General features: G+C 37.2%; 1 protein-coding gene across 1 annotated transcript in view; it reads right to left on the reverse strand.

Moving 5' to 3' along the window:
* Nucleotides 1-22621, reverse strand: part of ITGA1 (integrin subunit alpha 1) — a 284456-nt gene that overhangs the window by 167681 nt on the left and 94154 nt on the right. Inside the window, exons 4-6 of the mRNA XM_033931541.1 lie at nt 22096-22184; nt 21891-22005; nt 633-760 (exon numbers count right to left, since the gene is read on the reverse strand). Coding sequence (XP_033787432.1) covers nt 633-760; nt 21891-22005; nt 22096-22184 — 332 coding nt within the window. The remainder of the gene's footprint in view (nt 1-632; nt 761-21890; nt 22006-22095; nt 22185-22621) is intronic.

A 22621-nucleotide genomic window follows, 5' to 3' on the forward strand; every position in this document is an offset into this window, starting at 1 on the left:
CACCAGCTCAATGCTGGCATTAAGGTCTAGCGCGCGCTACTCCACGCGTTAAGGCCCTAACGCACCTTAGTAAAAGGAGCCCTAAGATTACAGAATTAGGAGGAAAGCTTCTAGTTTGCCTCTTTAATTCTTATAGAGCTGAAGTGAAGTGATGCACATTAGGAAGCTGGGAGACTGCTTCTGAAGCACATGTTTTGGGTTCCTGCCCTTCATTCAAACCAACATCATAGCCCCGTGCATGTTCAGTGCTGTTTCTCTGCCCAGTTCCATATGTTTAATGTCAGCTGAGCAACTTTGTAGACTGTGGGAAAATAAATATTTTCATGCATGATGAAATGAAAAAAAAAAAAAAAAAGTTATAGCATTTCATGATTCAGTGAAATGTTGGTAAGATTTCCTTCATTATAACTTATTTGCATGGGGATTCACCCTTTATGGACATCCTAATAAAGCTTCCTTCCAGCTCCCAGCAGCAAATTTGGTAACCCGATTCTTAGGTTAATATACTGTATAGGAATCAACCCAGAAGGCTAATCTTTAGTTTCTACTGTTCCATATTGAAAACATCACATTCCATATGCATTTATTATACAATATAGCAAACTAGATATCATAAATTGAATTAATCTTACCTGAGTTTGTTTTGGGCCTATATCCATTTTTTCTAGAAGGCTCCTCAGAAATTCAGTCACACTCTCCCATGGGTATATACTGTTTGAACCATCAAGTACTATGACAATATCCAGTTCTGTGCTGCACTCTATAAAATTAAGTGAAATCATACAGTAAAAGAGTATTCTCAAAAGAAGCAGAAAAGATGAAATTACTTTTAAATTAAAGTTAACAAATGGATATATGACTAAAAAAGCTTCTGTTACCGATATACACAGTTTCAAGTAGGCTCTTATTATTTTCCAGTATCTAATTAGTGAGACATCATGACAGAAACCTTAAAGAAAATAACGGATCCCAGTAAAGGCTATAACATCAACATCAATAACAATAAAACCAACTGTCAGTTTGCCTGGCACCAGATAGGATGCTACAGACTTCTTTTACTTTATAACTGCCAGCCTCACATCTTAAAAACTTTCCGGCCGATATTCAAAACTATCTAGCCAGACAGAAATGGCCGCTGACAGGTTAAATTGCTTGTTTGTGGCAACCTGGTCATTTTCAGTGGTATTTAACAGGTTAGTGCCGCTAAAAGTGACTGGTTAGTACCGAATTCAAAAGCAACAAACTTATGGACTTTCCAGGGGTGGAGTCGGGTTAAGTGCCGTAAAAGTAGACCACTTAAACTGGGCTGTATAAATAGCTATCTTATCTTTAAGCGGTTTGGCTCATATGGGCAAGGGCTGAATATTGACTTTGCCAGCTATGTGTTATATCTCAAAAAACTTGGATATTCAATGCCAAAGCCCAGACAAGGCTCAGCATTGAATATTCAGAAATAATGCCAGAGGTGAGCACTATTGAGCAGACAGTGGTTGGTGTGTTTTTTTTCTAAATGCTGGCCATGGTGGACATGAATATTTGAAAATCTGGAACTTACTGTACATTGCCTTAGGTAATGTGTTCTTTCTTAATTGCAATACCACAAAAGTACAGAAAATGGCTATCATTCCTCTCAAACTTTGCTTTTGTGACCAGGACTTTGATATTTTGAAATTTACATTTCTTTTGCAGAATATTCCAGATTGATTTCAAGCTGAGTAAACTTAGTGGCCCTTTTGACATCTAGGCTCTATCAGTAGAACTTGGATGAAAGTGTGCAAGTGACAGATCATAGGAAGAATCAAACATTTCCACTTTCTTCACCAATCAAAATGGGCTGTGCTTCTGCCACAATGTGCCCAGTCTGATAGAGGTAAATGGCATTACCTGTATCTCTAAAGAGTACTTGTGTCTTGGATTGGCCTCCGTGAAGATGGAATACTTGGCTAGATGGACCATTGATCTGACCCAGTAAGGCTATTTTTATGTTCTTATGTCTCTTCATTGACAGCTAATCCAGGAGCATCAAAGCTGTGCAGCTCCATAATGGGAACAAGTACCCATTTCTTCCACTGTCTCAGTCCACCTCAAAGAAGATTACAACAGCATTAAGACCTTACTAGGTGCCTTGAAGTATGACAAGTAAGGCTTGGAAGTCATTAGAGATTTCAGAATGGTGGCATTCCTTATATGTCTCCAAAGCAGTTTACCAAACTTACCTGCTATCTCTGCCTTTAAGAGAGCAGGCACACAAAGGTGCACTACCAAAGGAAGGACTGGCTACAGCAAATAAATTTCTCGGGGAGGGGGGGGAGGAAGAGAAACAATGTCAAATGGGAACCACTGGTGGATCCCCGGAAGGTGCTAATGCCACCATTGCACATCAAATTGGGCCTAATGAAACAATTTCTCAGAGTTCTAGGTAAGAAGTCAGTAGTAGCCTTAAAGTACCTTCAAGACATCTTGCCTAATATGTCTGACACAAAGGTCAAAGCTGGTGTCTTCATCAGACCACAGATAAAGTAAATCCTGGAGTGCAAGGAATTTCCCAAGAAACTAACTAGGAAGGAGTAAGCAGATTGGAACAGCTTTGTCACAGTGGTTCAGGACTTCCTGGGCAGTCAGAAGGCCAAAAACTACACGGGGTTGGTTCCAATCCTTTATCTTATATACCGATTCTTTCCAACAAAAGGGCTCAATTAGGTTTACAAAAGATTATATAGGAAAAGGAAAAAAACAAAATATTAGAGCACAGGAATCATTATTTGTTATCCTTATTTATATTGATGAGTCTGTTAAGAATTTCTGAAATAGAAAAGTTTTTAAAGTTTCCCGAAGTTGGTAAAGAAGGTTGAGAATCTGGTGAAGAATTATAGTAAAAGGATGCATCTCAAAGTCCATATCCTTGATGCTTATCTTAGGACACTCAAAGAGAGCCTACTATCATACGTGGATGACATTCTCCTCCTCATTCCCATCGCAGACAATCAACTAGATGCATCTGAAAAAATCCCTGATAACATAGACAAGATACAATCATGGGCTAAAATCAACAAACTCAAACAGAACACAGCCAAAATCAAAATCCTCTAGTTCCATACCACCCAATAATTTGCTCCCAATAGCATCGCCCTACCATTTGTAGATAAAATAGTCATACAAGAATTCTCCAAGGTGCTGGGTGTTATACTAGGCTCCACACTACCCTTGATCCACAAATCTCAAGAAGAAAATATTCTTCTCCATGAGACAGTTGACTCATAAGACCCTACTTCCATGAATGACACTTAAGAACATAAGAAGTTGCCTCCGCTGAGGCAGACCAGAGGTCCATCTCGCCCAGCGGTCCGCTCCCGCGGCGGCCCATTAGGCCTATTGCCTGAGCAGTGGTCCCTGACTATTTCTATAACCTACCTTCATCATACTTGTTCAAATACTAATCTTGTTGCAGCTTAATTACTACAACTCCCTCTACGCAGGCATCAACATAATACTAACCCACAAATTACAACTAATCCAAAACACAACAATCAGACTTATTTTCAAGATAAAAAAAAATATGACTCAATCACTACCTATCTCAGTTACATTGGCTACCTGTCACTACTCAAATAAATTTCAAAATCTGCTTAATTTTCCACATCCTACATGGAAACTCTGCTATGCCACTCAAATTTAATCACTTCCTCATGGCCCTCCTCAACCAGAAATCTTCTGTAATCTCCTGATGAACTACCCCTCAACAAAAGGCCTCAGATACAAAATAATTTTCAACAATATGTTTACATATATCTGCACAAAGAAATGGAATGACCTCACAACAAACATCAGTTCTGAATTACCTCATGTTCTAAAAGAAGCTACGCATTTATTTTTTCAATTTCTAATCTAATCTTCCATTTGTGACTTGTACAAACCTCTACAAGCTCAAGGCGACTGATCAGAGGTCAGGAGGGAAATTGCAAAATTTGACTAAACTGGTCACAAAAGCAAAGTTTTACACACCTTGACAAAAACAATTCAGAAGAAAAAAGTTGTGAGGAAGAAATGTCTCCAACTGCAATGTTCTTCAGTGACAGGATTTTATTCAATCAATGTATACTCAACACAGCCTGTGTCTAAATAACATACATATACTATCAAGTTTAAATAGTTCCTTGAATGAAGGGAAAAGATGAAAATTTGATGTTTTCACAACAGGTAAATTGCAAAATTTAATTAAACTGGTCACAAAACAACGTTTTATGGAAATAATAAACATTGTCAATCCTTTTAGGCCATGAAAAATTAAGAAATTACACTTACTGCCCAGGAACAAAAAATTGTGTTACATTCAGCAACACTATCCAAATTACATTACATTACAATTTACTTATATACCACAGGACCATGAAGTTCTATGCGGTTTACAAAAGAAATTGAGCAGTGAGATGGATTAACTTAATTACCTAAGAATTTGGTGAACAACTAAGTTTTCAGATGCCTCCTAAAATCTGAGTAAGTGTTTGAAGTCATGATTAAGGTATTTAAATCTTTGTCCCAGGATGCTGCCTGATAAGACAAAAGACGATGGTGGTACTTTTTAAATTTGCATCCTCTTACAGATGGAAAGATAAAGTTGGCATGTGAAAGTCTTGTATGTTTGTTAGTGGCGAATGAGAATGAATTTGTTTTTTTTTTTTTTTAAATTTTTATTTATAAGTTTTCCATTCTTACAATATTTGAGTAATATAATATACAATAAAGTTTTTTTTTACATATTTAAAATATTATCATTAATAATACATCATATTTAAAATATAATATGATAAAGATTATACATTAGCATATAAAATATAATTCCCATCCCCTTTTTATATAGTATATTTCCATTAATTAGTCAAATCCCACCCCATTCATATATAATTATTTATCATTGTGCTAAGAACTAATCATTAGAATATTTTGTCAATGGTTGCCAAATTTTATTAAAATTAAGATGATTTCCCTGTTGTAACGCTATTATTTTTTCCATTTTATAAATATGACAAACAGAATTCCACCAGAACGTATAATTTAATTTGGTGTAATCTTTCCAATTTTGAGTAATTTGTTGCATGGCGACTCCTGTTAGTATTAGTAATAGCTTATTATTGTTTGCTGAAATCGGACTCTTAGTTCTCATTGCAGTACCAAATAATATGGTGTCATACGAGAGTCCTACGTGATTCTCTAGTAACTTATTAATTTGGGGCCAAATTAAATTCCAAAATGCGTTTACAAAGGGACAAAAAAAGATTAAATGATCTAACGTCCCTATTTCCAATTTACAATGCCAGCATCTATTAGATCTAGTACTATCTATTTTTTGCAGGCGCGTTGGGGTCCAGAATACTCTATGTAATAAAAATAACCATGTTTGATTCATAGATGCTGACCTTGTAGATCTTAATCTCCAGGACCAAAATCGTGGCCATTGAGATTCAGAAATTGTCTGACCTATCTCAATACTCCAAATATCCCTAAGACCTGTTTTCTTTTTTTTATTTAAAAATCCATATATCAATTTGTACCATTTTGCGGCTTGGTGACCCAACAAATCCGTCTGGAAACATAGAACCTGTAAACTATATTGATTATTTAGATTTTTCCATTCAGGGAACCCTACCTGAATGGCCTGCTTCAATTGCATCCATTTAAAATATTGTGATTTATTTAATCCAAATTTATTTTGCAATTGTGAAAAACTAAGCAGTGAACCTTCTGATATGATATCATTCAATGTTCTTATTCCTGCATTTATCCATTGTTTCCAGACGATTTTAAATCCGCCAATTCTGATCCTGGAGTTTATCCATATTGATTGATTTAGAGATTTAGCAATAGGTTCAGGTGATAAATTACTAATATATCTCAATGTTTTCCAAGTGTCAAATAAAATTCTGTGGTCTTTGTATCTTTTAGGCATTGTTATAGTTATTAACTGTTCTGGATATAAGGGGAACAGGAGCCGCCATTCTAAATATAGCCAATCTGGTACATTTTCTAGAAGCTCTGGGAGAATCCAATACATACCCTGTCTTAAGATATAGGCTTGATGATACCTATAAAAATTTGGAAAATTTACCCCCCCTTCCATAATTGGTCTTTGTAATGATACTAAAGCGATTCTTGATCTTTTCCCACACCAAACAAATTTTGTAAGAATATTGTTAAGTTTTTTATAAAATGACCCCTGAAAAAATATTGGAATCATACTCATTTGGTAACAAACCACAGGCAATATCATCATTTTAATTGTTTGAATTCTTCCCCACCAAGAAAGATGTAATGGATTCCATTGCTCACACATTTCTGTTATTTTTTTCAATAAAAGTTTTTCATTCTCTTTGACTGTGTCTTCAATTGTATTTTTGATCATAATTCCTAAGTATTTTATACCATCATCTTTCCAAATAAATGAATATGGGTCAAATAATCCTTTGGTACAATGAACATTTATTGGGAGAATTTCAGATTTGTTCCAATTAATTTTATATCCAGAAAAAGTACCATATGTTTCTATTAAATTAAGTATACATGGAATAGTAGTTTCCGGTTTTCTTAAATATAATAATATATCATCTGCATATGCAGATATTTTAAATTCAAAATTGTTAAATGATATTCCCTCTATCTCCTTAGTTTTGTTTATTGCAATTAATAAAGGTTCTAGGACAATATCAAAAAGTAAAGGAGACAGAGGGCATCCTTGTCTAACTCCCCTGTGCAAGTTAAATCTATTTGATAAATTATTATTAATATATAATCTTGCTCCAGGAGAGCTATACAATGTCTGAATCATTTCAATAAAACCGGATCCTATACCAAACCATTGTAAAGCTTGGTATATAAAATTCCATTCCACTCTGTCAAAAGCTTTTTCTGCATCTAAAGATATTAAAAAAGCTGGATCATTTATATTTTTTGCTAAATTTAATGAGTGGAATGCTAATCTAGTATTATTTGATGAATGTCTTTTAGCAATAAATCCTGTTTGATGTACATCAATAATGAAAGGGAGAGCTTTTGCCAATCTTAATGCTAATACTTTAGCCATTAATTTGTTATCCACATTCAATAATGAAATAGGCCTGTAATTTGAAACCAGAGTAGGATCTTTGTTTGGTTTTGGTAAGACTATAATTATTGATTCTGCCATAGTACCAGAAATTTTTCCATTCTTTATTTGATATTGATATAAATTTAACAGATGTGGTAATATGATATTTTGAAAAAATTTATAAAATTCAACAGTATACCCATCTCCACCTGGAGCGGATCCAACTCTAAGAGACTTCAATGCTGTTTCTAATTCTTTTAAAGATATAGGTTCTTCTAAACTTCCTTTTATATGATCTGGAATATTTGGTCCAATATATGAATTTAAAAAAGTTAATCCGTCTTGTTCTTTATTTTCATAAGAATTGGAAGTATATAATTCTTTATAAAAATCAAGAAATTGTGTTATAATATCTTTTGTGTTGGTATGTGTGTTACCTTTTGTATCTTTAATTGCAATAATCTTAGATTTTCTTTTCTTTGCTTTTAGAAAGTTTGCTAATAATTTACCAGCTTTATTTGAATTTCCATAATATTGTACTTGTTTGTTGAAAATGTCTTTCCTCACAATTTGAGAAGAAATTTCATTGTATTTAACTTTTAATTTTAATAATTCTTGTAATGTATTATTTTCCCATTTCTCAATTAATTTATTTTCTAATAATTTAATTTGCTTTCCCATCTCAATAAATTGTTTTTTTTTTGTTTGTTAATAAATGTTGAATATGAAATAATATTTCCTCTCATAGTTGCTTTAAAAGCATCCCATAAGATCTCAGCATTAATATCATCTGATTCATTAAATTGAAAGAATTCTTGCATTTTTATTTTGAAATCTTCAAGAAATTTTGAATCCGCTAATAAATCATTATTAAATCTCCAAATTAAATCAGAGTTTTCAGCATCATAATTTTGAAGATTAATCCACACACCAGCATGATCTGAAATTATAATGGGATCAATTACTGCTTTTAAGACACGCTGCGCTATATTATTAGAAACAAATATATAATCAATTCGTGAAAAGGATTTATGGACCTGAGAACAAAAAGAAAATTCCTGATCATTAAAATGAAGAATTCGCCATATATCTACTAAATCACAAGATAGTATCAAATTATCTAAGCCTAATGATTTCATAACTTTACTTGGTTTTTTATCCAATATCGGATCCATTACAGCATTGAAATCCCCTGCTACTATTAAATTAGATGTAGCCAGTGGTAAGAGCAATTGTTGAATTTGTTTAAAAAACTCCATTTGATTCGTATTAGGAGCATATAAATTGAATAAATTCAGGGTAGTATTTCCCAGAACCATTTCGACATGCACCCATCTTCCTAAGGGATCATAATTAATTAGTTTAAAATCTGCATTACATTTTTTATTTATTAGAACAGCCACTCCAGCCTTTTTCTTTAAAGCCGGTGCAAATAAACATTTAGAAATAAAACCTCCAGATAATTTTTTTGATTCAATTTCCGAAAGATGAGTTTCTTGAATAAAATAAATATCCGCATTTTGATTTTTAAGGAACGATAATAATTTCTTCTTCTTAATAGGATGATTTAAACCATTGACATTCAGCGAATACATTTTTAGATCCATCTGATTAATAATTATACTTAATCAATATTCTATGATTGTTTACATGATTAGCTCCTAGCACATTCATTGAAAATTTATCCCCTAACCCACCCATTATTTTCCCTCCCCTCCCACCCATTATCTTATTCTGATTTGGAACACGCATTGGTCATGCAAAACCTACATCTCCATCTCCAGGCAACTAATAATACATTATATTATTTAAAATATATTTCTGAATTCAATACATTCTATATACTTCCACCCTTATATTATTAAAAATTATATTCATTTAATCTATAAAATTTTATAAATTTACTGAGAATTAAATATATTTGAATTATAAAATTAAATTCAATATCATGCATACTTGTAATATAATATTTCTAATAAATAAACATATTTCAAATATAGCTCTTATTCTCTATATATATCTATATCTATATCATCATATAACTTAAATATATCCAGTATTATATAAATATATAATATTGATCTTAATTATAATGCATTTCAATCGTTTTCATAGATCATCTTCATACTGAATTAATTTGAATGAATAATTGATTAAAATATACATTTTATGTCAGTAAATAAGTTTTATAATAAATTCATCTTTTATTAATTATCTATCATTCCATTACATTATTTTCTTATTTTTCATAATAAGTTAATATGACTGAATAATTAAATCAAATAAAAATTTTATATTAGACATCTATTTTATTAATTATTTCTGTCAATAATCAAATATTTTCTTGTATATATTTCATAAAATTATAATTTTCTTATACAGTGTTAAAATATTGTTTTTATAATAATTAATATATTTCATTTTTAAATCTTATTCTCAATATAACAATTATAAATTTTTCCTTTCAATATTTTAATGATATTTTCATTGTAAATCATTTCATTGATCCTTTATCATAATAATTTAATATGCTATATAATAGAATATATTATCTATTTTGATTAAAACTTGTATTTTATATATATTTTTTTTTAAAATAATTAATTTATTTATATTTTGATAATAATAATATATATATTTTTTTTTTTAATAATATTAATAATAATTAATGATATTAATGATTGTGGATGCTAATTTTTAAATATTGTTATATTATTGCATCCATTATTTCAATAAATTATATTTCCAGTTGATAACATTTCTTTTAATAATCTTCTTTATTTTCCCTTTTTTTTTCCATCTTCTTTCTTCTTTCTTCTTTCTTCAGCTGAATTGTTCTGTTATTTATATAAACTTAGGATCTTTTTGTGTCAGAAATTCTTTCAGTTTTGCCGGGTCTTGAAAATATATGGATTTATTTCCACTGGATACTCTCATAGTGGATGGATAATATATTCCATATATGTATCCCTTTTCTTTCAGCTGCTGTCTGTATGTGAGGAATTGTTTTCTTATGTTAGCAGTATATTTAGCAAAATCCGGTACTAAAATCAGTTTTGATCCTTTATAATTCAAGTTTTTATTTGCTTTTGCCATTTTTAATATTTCTTGAGCTTGTTGATACCGTAATACCTTGAATATCAAAGGTCTTGGAGCAGCTTGGTTTACTGGCTTTCTTGTGGGGATTCTGTGGGCTCTTTCAATTTCTAACGGCCATTTTGAGTTGAGCTGAAGCAGTTTAGGTAACAGATTTTCTAGGAATTGTACAGGATCTCCTCCTTCAATATTTTCAGCCAGCCCCAAAATTCTTATGTTCTTTCTTTTTCCTCGGTTTTCCATGTCCACCATTTGATTTTTTAAAGCTGCTATTTCTTTTTTATCTTTGTCATATTCCTGTGTGAAAGATTCAAACCTCTCCACTTTTTCTTCCAGCACTGTCATTCTCAGTCTCTCAGTTTGGATTTCTTGTTTCATATTAAGAAGCTCTTCTTTTACTTCAGATATTTTATTGGAGTTTTCAGTCAGCATAAGTTTTATTTTAAACAGTTCAGTCATTATATCAGCCTTTTCAGTGATTTCTTCAGTCTCCATCGGGAACGGCACACTCGATGGTGACAGGGGAGTGACTTTTGTTCTTTTTGCTGATATTCCCGATGTTGAAGGTTTTTCAGCTTTCCCCTGCTTTATATTCGCCATCTCCGACGTTGTTTAGTGTATTTTTTTAGCGATTTGAAAAAGTAGAAGTTTTAATTTTGTTCCGTTTGTTGCCTGGATACGGGAGCGCTGTAGTTAGGCTGCCATATCGTGCGCGCTCCAAGCCACGCCCCGAGAATGAATTTGTTAAGATAATTGGAAGAAAGTCCAAACAGGGTTTTGTAACAAAAACATCCAAACTTAAACCTGATCCGAGCCTCCACTGGCAACCAGTGCAATTCACAGAAGAAAACAGTGACATGACCATACTGCCTCAGTCCGAAAATCAGCCTGACTGCTGCATTCTGCAATATGTGCAGCCTCTGCAGATTTTTCTGTGTTCCTTCCAAGTGAGCAATATTACAATAATCTAATTGGCTCATTACCAGGGATTGAACCAAGAGTATAAATAAATGAAGATCAAAATATGCTGTAATTGACCAGAGCTTCCATAATGTGTGGAATTCCCTCCTCACTAGGGCATCCACCTGGTTACTCATTGTCAGATTCTGGTCCAATATTATACCTAAGCTCTTTATAATGGGATCAATTGAATAGGATTTTGTTGTTTATAGTCAAAGATGTTTCTGAATTATTTTGACGTGGGGAGGCAAGGAAAAATTTAGTTTTCTCTGAATTTAATTTCAGCAGAAATTCAATCATCCATTGTTCCATTAATCTGAGTACCTCAAATACTATGTAAGTGATTTGAGAAAGAGAATCTGGAATAGGGATAACGATGGTTATGACATCTGCGTAACTAAACAACTTTATTCCCATGCATTAGCTTATTTCCTAGTGAAGACAGATATTAAAAAGTAGGAAAGGAGTAGAGAGACAGAGCTTAACCAAGATGGCGGCTGGTAGCTTGTGCTGAGACGCCAAGGACTTGCTGGGAAGTAACTTTTTTCTTACCGTTTTGATAGTAAAGCAGAAATCTAAACCCCGGGTCTTTCCGGAGGAACTTTTGGTGTCAGCAGGCCTGATGGCCGCCTTTCTCGAGTATGGTGCTCGAACAAATGATCCGGATTTTTCCTCGTCTGCAAGAGGCACGAAAGCTGAAGCATCTGCACTCTCTCTCGAGGGCACATCTCTATCTCCGGAGGAGTGTAGTCCTCCAAGTTGCCCTGGGGCGTTAAAGAGGAGAAGTTGCAGGAGGAAACGCCTTGGAGTATTCTCTTTCTCGATCAACAGAGTGTAGTGGTCGACTCTGCAGGAGGGGCAGAGAAGCCAATACAGCCATTGGAGCACTCGGAGGAATTGAAGCAGCGGATCCCTGAAGATTTCCTTAAGTTGAATACTGCTCCTGTGGAGGTTACAAGTACTTTGTCTCCACCAGAGGGTCTTGGATTAGAGCTTGTACCCATGCAAAGACCCAGGATCTTTAATATAGAAACACTTTGGGATGCAATATCTAACTTACAACTCTCTTTGAGGACTCAAATACAGTAACTTACAGCACGTTATACTACGGTTGTTTCAGAAAATTTGGATTTAAAAAATAGACTATTTAGCCTGGAAAATAAAGTGGATGGGCATGAGTAAAAACTGTAGAATATCAGGCCTTAACTTGGGTTAAGGATAGTGGGAATCTTAATTTCAAAATAGAATTATTGAAGAACATGACCATGAGATGTAATCTTCGGATTATAAATTTTCCAAAGTTACCACATACCAGCGCATGATACATTTAAGAAATTTGTGTGAAGTATTGAAAGTTCCTGAGTCCTCTTATCCGCCTCTCTCAAAAATTTATTATTTACCAAGTAGAGTTAAGACTCAAAATCCAAACCAGCAGAATTTATCTGTTGATAGTTTGGATTTAACAAATTTCCTAGAGAAATCAGATAATGAGGCTTCGGCAACTGCTGTGCAGCTTGTACAGTTTGCTATTGATTCGGACAGGGAATGGATGCTTAAGCTGTTTTTTAAATACAAAGATATTCCATTTATGTAAAAAAAAAAATAGTGAGAATATATCCAGATGTGTCACAATCTACCCAAAAGAGAAGAAAACAGTTTCTTATTTTAAGACCCCAGGAATTGCAGTTGGGTGAGAAGTTCATTCTAAGATACCCCTGCAAATGTGTGATGGTCTATCAAGGGAATAGATATGTGTTTTTTTTACCTCAACAGTTGTCAAAAGTTTATTTCTGCCAAAGAGCAAAGTATAGTAACTTTGTGAGATCTCCTACTCCAGTATCAGCTCAATGAAGTACAGTTTTAGATCCCACCCAGCCACTTCTTTATTTTCCTTTGCATATATTAACAAGTGAAATATTTCAGTTAAATTCACAGCTTTAGCCTATCATATTGAGGACTAATTATACAACCCGGTATATTTGATTCCTTGGTTTATTTCTGAATTTTTGAATTCTTGAAAGGATGTTTTCCTGATATATTAGTTTTCCTTATGTATTTGTTATACTCCTTGAAAGATGTTAGAACTGGTATTGTATTATTTCTTTGTTTTTGACTAAGTGCTTTGTCAAAAAGGTTAAAATAATAAATAAAGAATAAAAAAAATAAAAAAATAAAAAGTAGGAGAGACGATGGCGATCCTCGATTACCATGGATTACACCAGCTGCCTGAGAGGGTGTTATCAAAACGAACTTGATAGGTTTGGGTTGTAAAAAAAACCACAAAACCATTCCAACACTGGTCCATGAATTCCAATGCATCTGAGCATTCCAGTATTTTGGTATGATCAACCATATCAAAGGCAGAGCTCATGTCAAACTGCATCACCAAAACACTGAATCCTTTACTGAACAGATTGTGTAAGTAGTCCAAAATAGCAACAATTACAGTCTCAGTGCTGTACAGAGGTCTAAAACCTGACTGGGACTCATAAGAGAGAATGCTGTTTCAGGTATTCCAGCAGCTGGATTTGAACAAGGCCCTCCATTATCTTCACAAAAAAAGGAATCAAAGCAATTGGCACAATGAATATCTGGATCTCGCTTAGTGACATTTATTTGCCACTTGTTTCGGTAATACAGAGTACAAAGGAATATTATTACAAATAGGAAACCATAAGCATAAAAATCAAAGTTAACATACTTCCTTAGACCACTACAAATCGTAGGGGAGGGAACAAAAGAGATAAGGAGATCTCACTTAGAAAATTTATTTATTTATAAGTTTTCATTATTACATACTAGTGCTGCCCGATTCAGGAAAAAAAAATTTGATTCGATTCGATTCAGCCTATTGAATCGATTTTTCGATTCGATTTTCCTGCCCAAGTGGATTTTTTTTTTTCAAATATCCTGGTGGGTTTATTTTATAGCCTCTTCACCCCTTTTATAGCCTCTTCATTCACTTTGCCTTCTCCTACCCACACTAGCGCTGTGGTGTAAAGAAAATAAACAAACAAAAAAGACTTTTCCTCTCTCTCTTAAATCCTAGCTCACGTTCGTGGTCTAACATCACAAAATAGAAAATAAAATTATTTTTTCTACCTTTTGTTGTCTGATCATTATTCAGATCTTATCGGTCCCTGGCTCCGGTTGTCTTCTGATAACTTGCTTGCCATGGTCTCCTTCTTTCTCCATGCTAACCATCCATCTGCCATCTGTGTCCTCCCCTTCCGTTTCCCTTCCCTCCCCCGGAGATCTGGTATCTTTCCTTTTTTTCGTCTCCATCCACAGATCCACCTTTTCTGAATTACTCTTTCATCCTTCATCTCTCTCTCCTTCCCCACCACCCCAGGGTCCACCATGTCTCCCTTTCTCTTCCCAACCTTTCTCTTCCCTCCTATCCAGTATCTCTATCCCCCCCTCCACACCATCCCTTGTGCCCAACTTCTCTCCCTTTCTGTTCCTTCCCTCCCTAAATCCCATTATCCACCATCTCTCTCCCACTCCTGTTTTTAGATCCTTATTTCTTCTATCCTTCCCTCCATCTCCCCTCTCCATGATCTCCTCAAAGTCCATCTCCCCCCTCCACCAAGTTCATTCCTCCCCATCTTTCCTCCAGTCCACCAACTCCCCCATCTTCCCTCTCCCTCCATCTACCTTTATTAATTTTTTTATGGCACTCCTAATCACACACCACCACCACACCCCCGCACCTTTCCCAAAGAGAGTCTGGAAGAGGTCTGTCGGTGGCGGTAGCCACTCCTGCCACTACTCCTTGTGTCTTCTCTCCACTGCGACCTGCCCTCAGTGAAAACTTCCTGTTTCTGCTTGGGTGGCCAAATAGAGAGAAGACGCCTGGAGTTGCGGCAGGGTAGTGAATTGCATTCACTACCGCCACTTTTGCCTGGCCAGGGAGGAGAGAAGAGAGCCTTGCTGCCGCCGATCTGCACCAGAGACCCGTTTGGGATTTCCCTCTGCCACCGGAGACTTGCTTCAATCTAACTTCCAGTTTCTTAGTGTCCAAAAAACTACAAAATTGTTCCGGAGCAAAAAAACAACAACAAAAAAACGTATTTTATCACAGAATGTCTGACCAGACATTTACAAGGGTAACTCAGCAAAAAAGTAGCTCCCAAAGTTTTAACCTCTTGTCTCATATTCAAAAACAACTTCCTAAGCTCTCGAGTTATTTTCGTCACATCGGAAAAAATCCAAACTCTTTGGCCAAAACATAAAGCTTGTGAAAGATGAAAAAACATATACATAACTGCGTTCAAGTCTTGTTCAAATACAAAGGATATAAGCAAGATAAATCGAGACTCATTTTCTACTGTGGAACTTTCCAAATATTCTGTTATATTATTCATATCCATAGCTTGTGGTTTATCAGCTTCAGAAGGGTCATCTGGTTTCTTAGGCAACTAATATATCCAGTTTATCGGAGGTATTGAGTCTGAAGTAAACGTTAACATTTCCATCAAATATTTTTTAAACTTATCTCTCAGTGTAATCCCTATTGACTTCAGAAAATTCAAACTTAAAATTTAATCTTCTATTGAAATTCTCAATTTGTTCAATTTTTCTTTGAAAGAACATTTTATCTTTAACAAAGTTCCAAGATAAATTTTGCAAAGATACTATGGGGGTAATAATAATAAAAAAAAAAAAACGTCTAAAAAGTGTCCTAAGTGGCTACTTGGACGATCAAAAAACCTGATCGTCCAAGTACCCATAACCAAAGCTGGTTTTTAGACGTATCTAAAAACAGCTTAGGCCTTTCCCCTGCCACTAAACGCACAGAGAGAAAAGAGGTATGTTTAGAGGAGGGGAAAGGTCGGGCAGTGGGCGGGTGGTGGGCTGACCTACACCTAGGTGTACAACAGGTATAACCAAAACAGTTAAAGGTTGCCTAGTCGGCACTTAGACCTTTTTGACTTAGACGAAATAAAACCAGGTCTAAGTGCCGAAAAAGGGGCCGCTGAGCTGATGGCCGCTGGCGCCATCAGTTCAGCGGCCCGGCAACCTAACCATCATGGCAGGAGAGATGCCTCATCTCCCCTACTGCGATGCCATCACTCCTCTACCCGAACTGCCGCAACCCGCAATCTCTCCTGCCGCAATGCATCACTCCCCCCCCACACATCGGGGCAAGAGGGAGCCCTAGCCCTTAGGCAGCCACAACCCCCCCCCGACAACCTCGGGGCAAGAGGGAGCCCAAGCCCTCTTGGCCCGCCGATTAACATCGGGCCAGGAGAGAGCCCAAGCTCTCCTGGCCCCAGCAACCACCCCCCGCCCCCGCGACTGGCTTGGGCCAGGAGGGTGCCCAAGCCCTCCTGGCCCTGGCGACCCCCCCGCCACTACTCGATTTGGCCAGGAGGGAGCCCAAACCCTCCTGGCCCCGGCGACCCCCCAACCCCACCCCCACTACATTACGGGCAGGAGGGATCCCAGGCTGTCCTGCCCTCGACGAACCACGCCTCCCCTCAACGTCCGCCCCCCCAGAACCCCCGATCGGCCCCACCCCCCAGCCGACAGGCGACCGCCCGGCCGAGCCCGCGACCCCCACCCCCCCTTCCCCGTACCTTTTTAACGTTTATCAGAATAGGCACGGGAGCCTTAGGCCCCTCCTGTGGGCGGGGCCTTAGGCACATGGCCCAGGTTGGGCCCATGTGCCTAAGGCCCCGCCAACAGGAGGGGCCTAAGGCTCCCAGGCCTATTCTGATTGGCCCAGGCACCTCAGGCCCCACCAGTAGGCATGGCTTTGGGACAGCTGGGCCAATCCGGCCCCATTCTGCTGTGGGCTGCCGGACGGACGGGTTTGGCACCCGTCTGTCCGGCCAACATTAAAAAGGTACGGGTAAGGGGGTGGGGGTTCGCGGGGTCGGCCGGGGGGTTGCGGGTCGGCTGGGGGTGGGCTGATCGGGGGTTCTGGGGGGGGTGGATGTTGGGGGGAGTGGGGATTCGTCGAGGGCAGGAGGGCCTGGGATCCCTCCTGCCCGTAATGTAGTGGGGGGTGGGGGTCGCCGGGGCCAGGAGGGTTTTGGGCTCCCTCCTGGCCCCGATATCGTTGGGGGTGCCGCGGTTGGCCGGGGCAAGACGGCTTGAGCTCCCTCTTGCCCCGATGTTGTCGGGAGGGGGGGGGGGGGTCATGTTTGACAAGGCAGGAGGGCTTGGGCACCCTCCTGCCTGGATGGTTGTGGGGGGGGATTCTGTAACTGGTGTTGTTTTTGACAGACACCGGTTACAGAATCCAGCTTTTAGGCAAAGGACTGGCTCCTCCTTCGCCTAAAAGTCCTTCTGTTGGACGTTTGTGGCTTAGGTATTTTTTTGTTTCATTATGGCTGAAAAGTGTAGACGTGGTGTGGGTGTACTTTTAGACGTAGTAGTGATTGGGCGTTTAGGTAGAGGAAGGCCATAATCAAAACAAGGATATTTGTTTTTGTTATGGACACTTTCCCTGCTTCTGGGTTGAACGTTTAAAGACTTAGGCCAAAAGGGGACTTAGACGCTTTTTTTGATTATGCCCCTCCACCTCTTTATTTATCTGGTCAATTTTAGTAGAAATTTCCAATTTAATAGTCTCAACAGATGATAAATCGTCTATTTTACTCATTATTGCTGATAATTCTCCCATTGACTAAGTCATTGCAACTTTGAGTTTTAAGAGAGTTTTTCAAATGTTTTCCAACGTAACCGTTGAGGAGCTGCTATCTCCAGTTCCTTGTTTGATCGAAAACTCAGTGTCCTGGTCCACATGAGGTCCCCCCCAACCCCAACTAAGTGGCTGTATAGGGCACTTCTGGACCTCGGCAGTCAAACTTTCAGCATCTCTTGATGCTGGAAACGGTGGAGGTTGGGTAACTGGAAAAGATAAAGATATTTCCAATCCTGAGGCTTTGGAGGTTCCTTCCTCTGAAGCAAATGTGGGTAACTTGGCTCCAGGCATGGATGGTGAGCTAGCCATGAAGTGTTCATCGTCACTTGCCCGGCTGAGGAGGGGTTCAGCTAGACAGAGCCCTTATGCTTGCTGTGGGGCATAATGAAAAGCCAAAAAGGAAACTTGCTCAGTAGGGAAATGGTAAGGCAAGACGGAGCACCAACGCTGGCTGATAACACACCGCCATCTTGGCCACTCCTAATATGCCATACTTTAATATTTTTACTGCTGAGAAGGACTGTCTTTTGCTTATGTTTGACTTATTCTCGCTGTACTCTGCCTTGATTGAATTCCTTCAAAAATATGATAAATAAATCCAAATAAATAAATAAATAAATTACAAGAAGCTTGGAATAAGTTATTTTAACAGGCTATGATTTAAGGAAATTCATCTTTTCTAAATATCGTTAAGGTCACAAGAGCCAAGCACTCACCAAACAAAATGAAAAGAACCCCTCCTTCCCAAGCCAAACATATACAATGCATGTTGATAAACCTAACATATGAAAAGCCATGCTGAATCAAACTAAGGTTCATTAAACCCAGTATCCTGTCTCCAACAGTGGCCAGCCCTTCCCAGATTTATCTGCATACTGTGATGGATTTATCCTGTTATGTTGAAGTCAATGATCAAATAAAGGCTATTTGGAGTTTCATTTGATGCAATTATATTGTCCTTCTTGAATCACTTGACAAGAACAGGGCTCTTGTAACCAATTTTCTACTTTTAGAACCATGATGGCAGATAAAGCCAAATGGCCCATCTAGTCTGCCCAATATGGCTCATTTAGCACCTCGCTTTGGTGTTTGGCTGTAAACGTCATACTTCCTTACAGCAGAAACAGGCAGCTCAGTTTAGATGTCATTGAAAAAAACATGCAGCCCTAAATATGAGAGCAGAAGTACAACAACAAAGGAGACCAAGACCCCACCATCACAAAACCACATTAAAAAAACTTATTGAAAATGGACTATTTCAAAATTCACTTCCTCACAGAGTAAAACTGCAATTCTTTATTTTAGATGTTGAAATTTATGGGAATATTAGGTTCTTACCTCAATAATCTTTCCAGTAAATGGATATAGTAGTCTTGACTATAGGTTTTATCGAAACAACAAGGAAAGACAAGGGGGATGTCTTAAACAACCAAAATAAATCTTTATTCAAAACAGTGAGTCCCTTATTCAAAACAATAAAGTCCCAACAAGGTTCCCAGTTTCGACGTTTAGAAAACGCCTACTTCAGGGAACACTATTAGAGAACAGTAACATATAAAAGAAACATGTTAAAACCATAAAATATTACATTAAAACAAATTGCATATAAGTAACATAAAAATGAATGGTATTAGTAGAGGATGTAAATGTAAATGTAAATGAAAATGTTTGAGTACCTGATTGTAAACCACTTAGATAACCATGATAGGTGGTATATAAATAAATAAAAACCTTGTAAACCTTGTAATCATAGAACCAATAAAAACATATGTACGAACAAATGGAAGCATATGACATTATGAAATATAGAGGTCAGTGCCTTTTTCAGGGGACACTATGGGAAAAATAATCGAAGTTACAACATTATCTTTATCTCTTAGCTGCACAAAGGCAAGCATCTTGAACTCCACAATATAACTGAGACCTTAAGCAGGCATACTGTGAAAGGGTGGGCCGTCCAGACTATTGTACCCGTTTACTGGAAATAGGATTACCAAGGTAAGAACCTAATCTTCCCTTCCAGTGCAAAGGGTACAGTAGTCTGGACTATAAGGATATATTAAAGCAGTCCCCTGAATCTAGGGTAGGGCAGATGAGCCTACTTGAAGCACTGAGGACCCAAAAGCTGTATCACTTTGTGCTTCAACATCTACTCTGTAAAACTTCGTTAAAGTATGGTGTGTGGTCCATGTAGCTACCCTATAAATCTCCTCATGTGGTACAGCCTGGAACTCTGCCCACGACAAAGCCATACTTCTTGTGAAATGTGCCTTCAACAAAATTGGAGGCCATTTACCACAGCCAATGTACACAGAAACAATAGCTATGCAAGTCCATCTGGAAATAGTAGCCTTGGAGGTTGTCTTTCTCAAATGACTATGGTTGGTCAATACAAAGAGATGGTCAGACAGACGAAAGGGATTTGTCACCTCAAGGTAATGGAGAAGAATTTTCCTGACATCCAGCAATGCCAAATTCTTATCCTGCCGTTTTCCACCTGTAACCAAAAATGCCAGCAACTAGACTTCCTGATTTACATGGAATGCTGACACCACTTTTGGCAGAAAGAAAGGCACAGTGCGCAGAGACACTCCATCCACTGTACACCTGAAGGACGACGCCCTACATGACCGAGTCCGACGTTCCGACACTCTTCTTGCCAAGATAAATTGCCAGATAAATTGTCTTCACAGTGAGATCCGTAAGCGGCACTTCCTGCAAAGGTTTGTACAGAGCCCCACTGAAGGCCCACAAGAAAATGTTAATACTCCATGTTGTAAATGACCATTGCGCAGGAGAATGCAAATGTAACACTCCCTTCAGGAATCTGGCTATATCACACACCACACTAAAACATCTTCCACACCTTAGCATAAGCCATGGTCGTCGCTGGCTTTTTAACTTGTAGGAGGGTAGTAATAACCATTTCTGAATAATCTTTGCACTCTAGGGCTGTATGCTTAAGAGCTATCACCAAGATATATATCAAGCTCATTATATATCTCAAATTCCTCACCTCTAACGTATAATCCCTAGCTCCTCAGAAGTACCACCTTTACATCAATTTAAAAGGGACAAAATTTTCCTTTAGAACCTGGCCTGGAAAAGAATGCATATAAATCTGAACCTACTATTTTAATGGGTAATTTTTTCATTAAATTTTACATGATTACTTTTGGAAAGTCAAAGTATGCATATATAAGGGTACTCTGCATCCATATCCCAAATGTATGTGCATACTTACACATACTTTTTGCTACTCGTATACATGTCCCTTTGCTATGTCAGAATGAGTTGCAGAATTTTCAAATACTTTATTTTGCGAACCCTCTTGTTTTATGTGCCAAAATATATTGTCCTCTAATCTGGCAAATTCTATATAGTCTGCCTAAAGTTAGGCTCCTACATCAGCGCACATAGCCAGTGTAAGCACCTAACTTAATTAATAGGCTTAATAAGTGCAGATAATTGACACTTAATTCATAATTGGCTTTAATTGAACTTAATTGAGAGTTAGGCACCTAACTTATAAAACGCAATTCTATATAAAGTAAGAACCTAGTCCAAAGTGGGCATGGATAGAGGAAGATCACCGTTGTGTTTTTGAGTTAGCCACTTCTTTGTGAATTAGGCACTGTTAGGCATCTAACTTAGGTGCAGGTATTTAAGCGAAGAAAACCCTGGCATAAACTGGATGTGCCTAAAGTTAAGATGCCTAGAAATTCCTAACCCCGCTTAGGCAGCACTAAGCGTGATTCTATACAATGCACCTAACTTTTATAAAATCGTGTTTAACACCATATTAGTCAGCGCTGATTTTTTAGGCAAACTATATAGAATAGGGCCTTATATGAATTATGATTCAGATAATGCACTTGATTATGACACTGTGTTAAAAATTGTTTGCATTCAATTTAGTTCCAGAAACAGTAAGACATTTGAATACGTACTGAAAAGAAAAAAACATTTTCCTAAATTGGTAATGTTGGTAGCAGTGAAAAATAGCACAAAAACTTCTTGGAATGCCCCTGTGTATAATACAAGTGCCTGATGTAATGCTTGCTGTTTTCTAAACATACTCAAGCTTGCTCGTTTGCTTACCTTGTACAGATGGTGCGATAGAATTTACAACATCAAACGTGGAACTCACATTGGAACAGATACCAGTGGTGTAGTGCAAGCTCCCACATCGGTATGCATAGAGTGGACCGCATGCCTTTCATAAACACAAAAGATTTCCACTTAAATTAAATTATCAATTACAGAAAGGTCTTTCATCTCATCAGTTATAGCACAGGTTTCTTACCAGGAAGCCTCCTTTTGGATTAGTCACTAATGTAGTTCCTAGGGTCATATTCTCCTTTACTTCAGAAACCTTGGGAATGGATGTATAGTCTGAAAATTAACAATGATGCAAACTATTAAAACAGCGAGCATTCCTGTGATCATTCTTGTTAGAACAAAAAGTTAGAGAACATATTATGCTGTTATTAGAGTACTATAAACAATTAAAATCATTCAAACATTGGCTTACATCCCAGAAAGTCAGTCTGGGTCACTGTCTAAAATATTTTCTTTGAACCTTACATCAATCTGGAATTACTCTGCTGTTTAAGGAAATTGCAGCCCCATAGATTTCCTAATTAGAATATCTAGACTACATTTTTTTTTCTTGAATTAAGTCTGCTGCTATATAGGTTTGAGCCTGAATTCTCATGGCACACAATAAATTAAAATTTTCAGATTATATGAAAATGCAAATCAAATCTGGAGAAAATCAATGGCACAGTGCTTTTTTTTCCTGTCTACATTGACAACAATTAAAGTGAATG

This window comes from Geotrypetes seraphini, chromosome 1 (genome assembly GCF_902459505.1).
Source record: "Geotrypetes seraphini chromosome 1, aGeoSer1.1, whole genome shotgun sequence".
Lineage (NCBI taxonomy): Eukaryota > Metazoa > Chordata > Amphibia > Gymnophiona > Dermophiidae > Geotrypetes > Geotrypetes seraphini.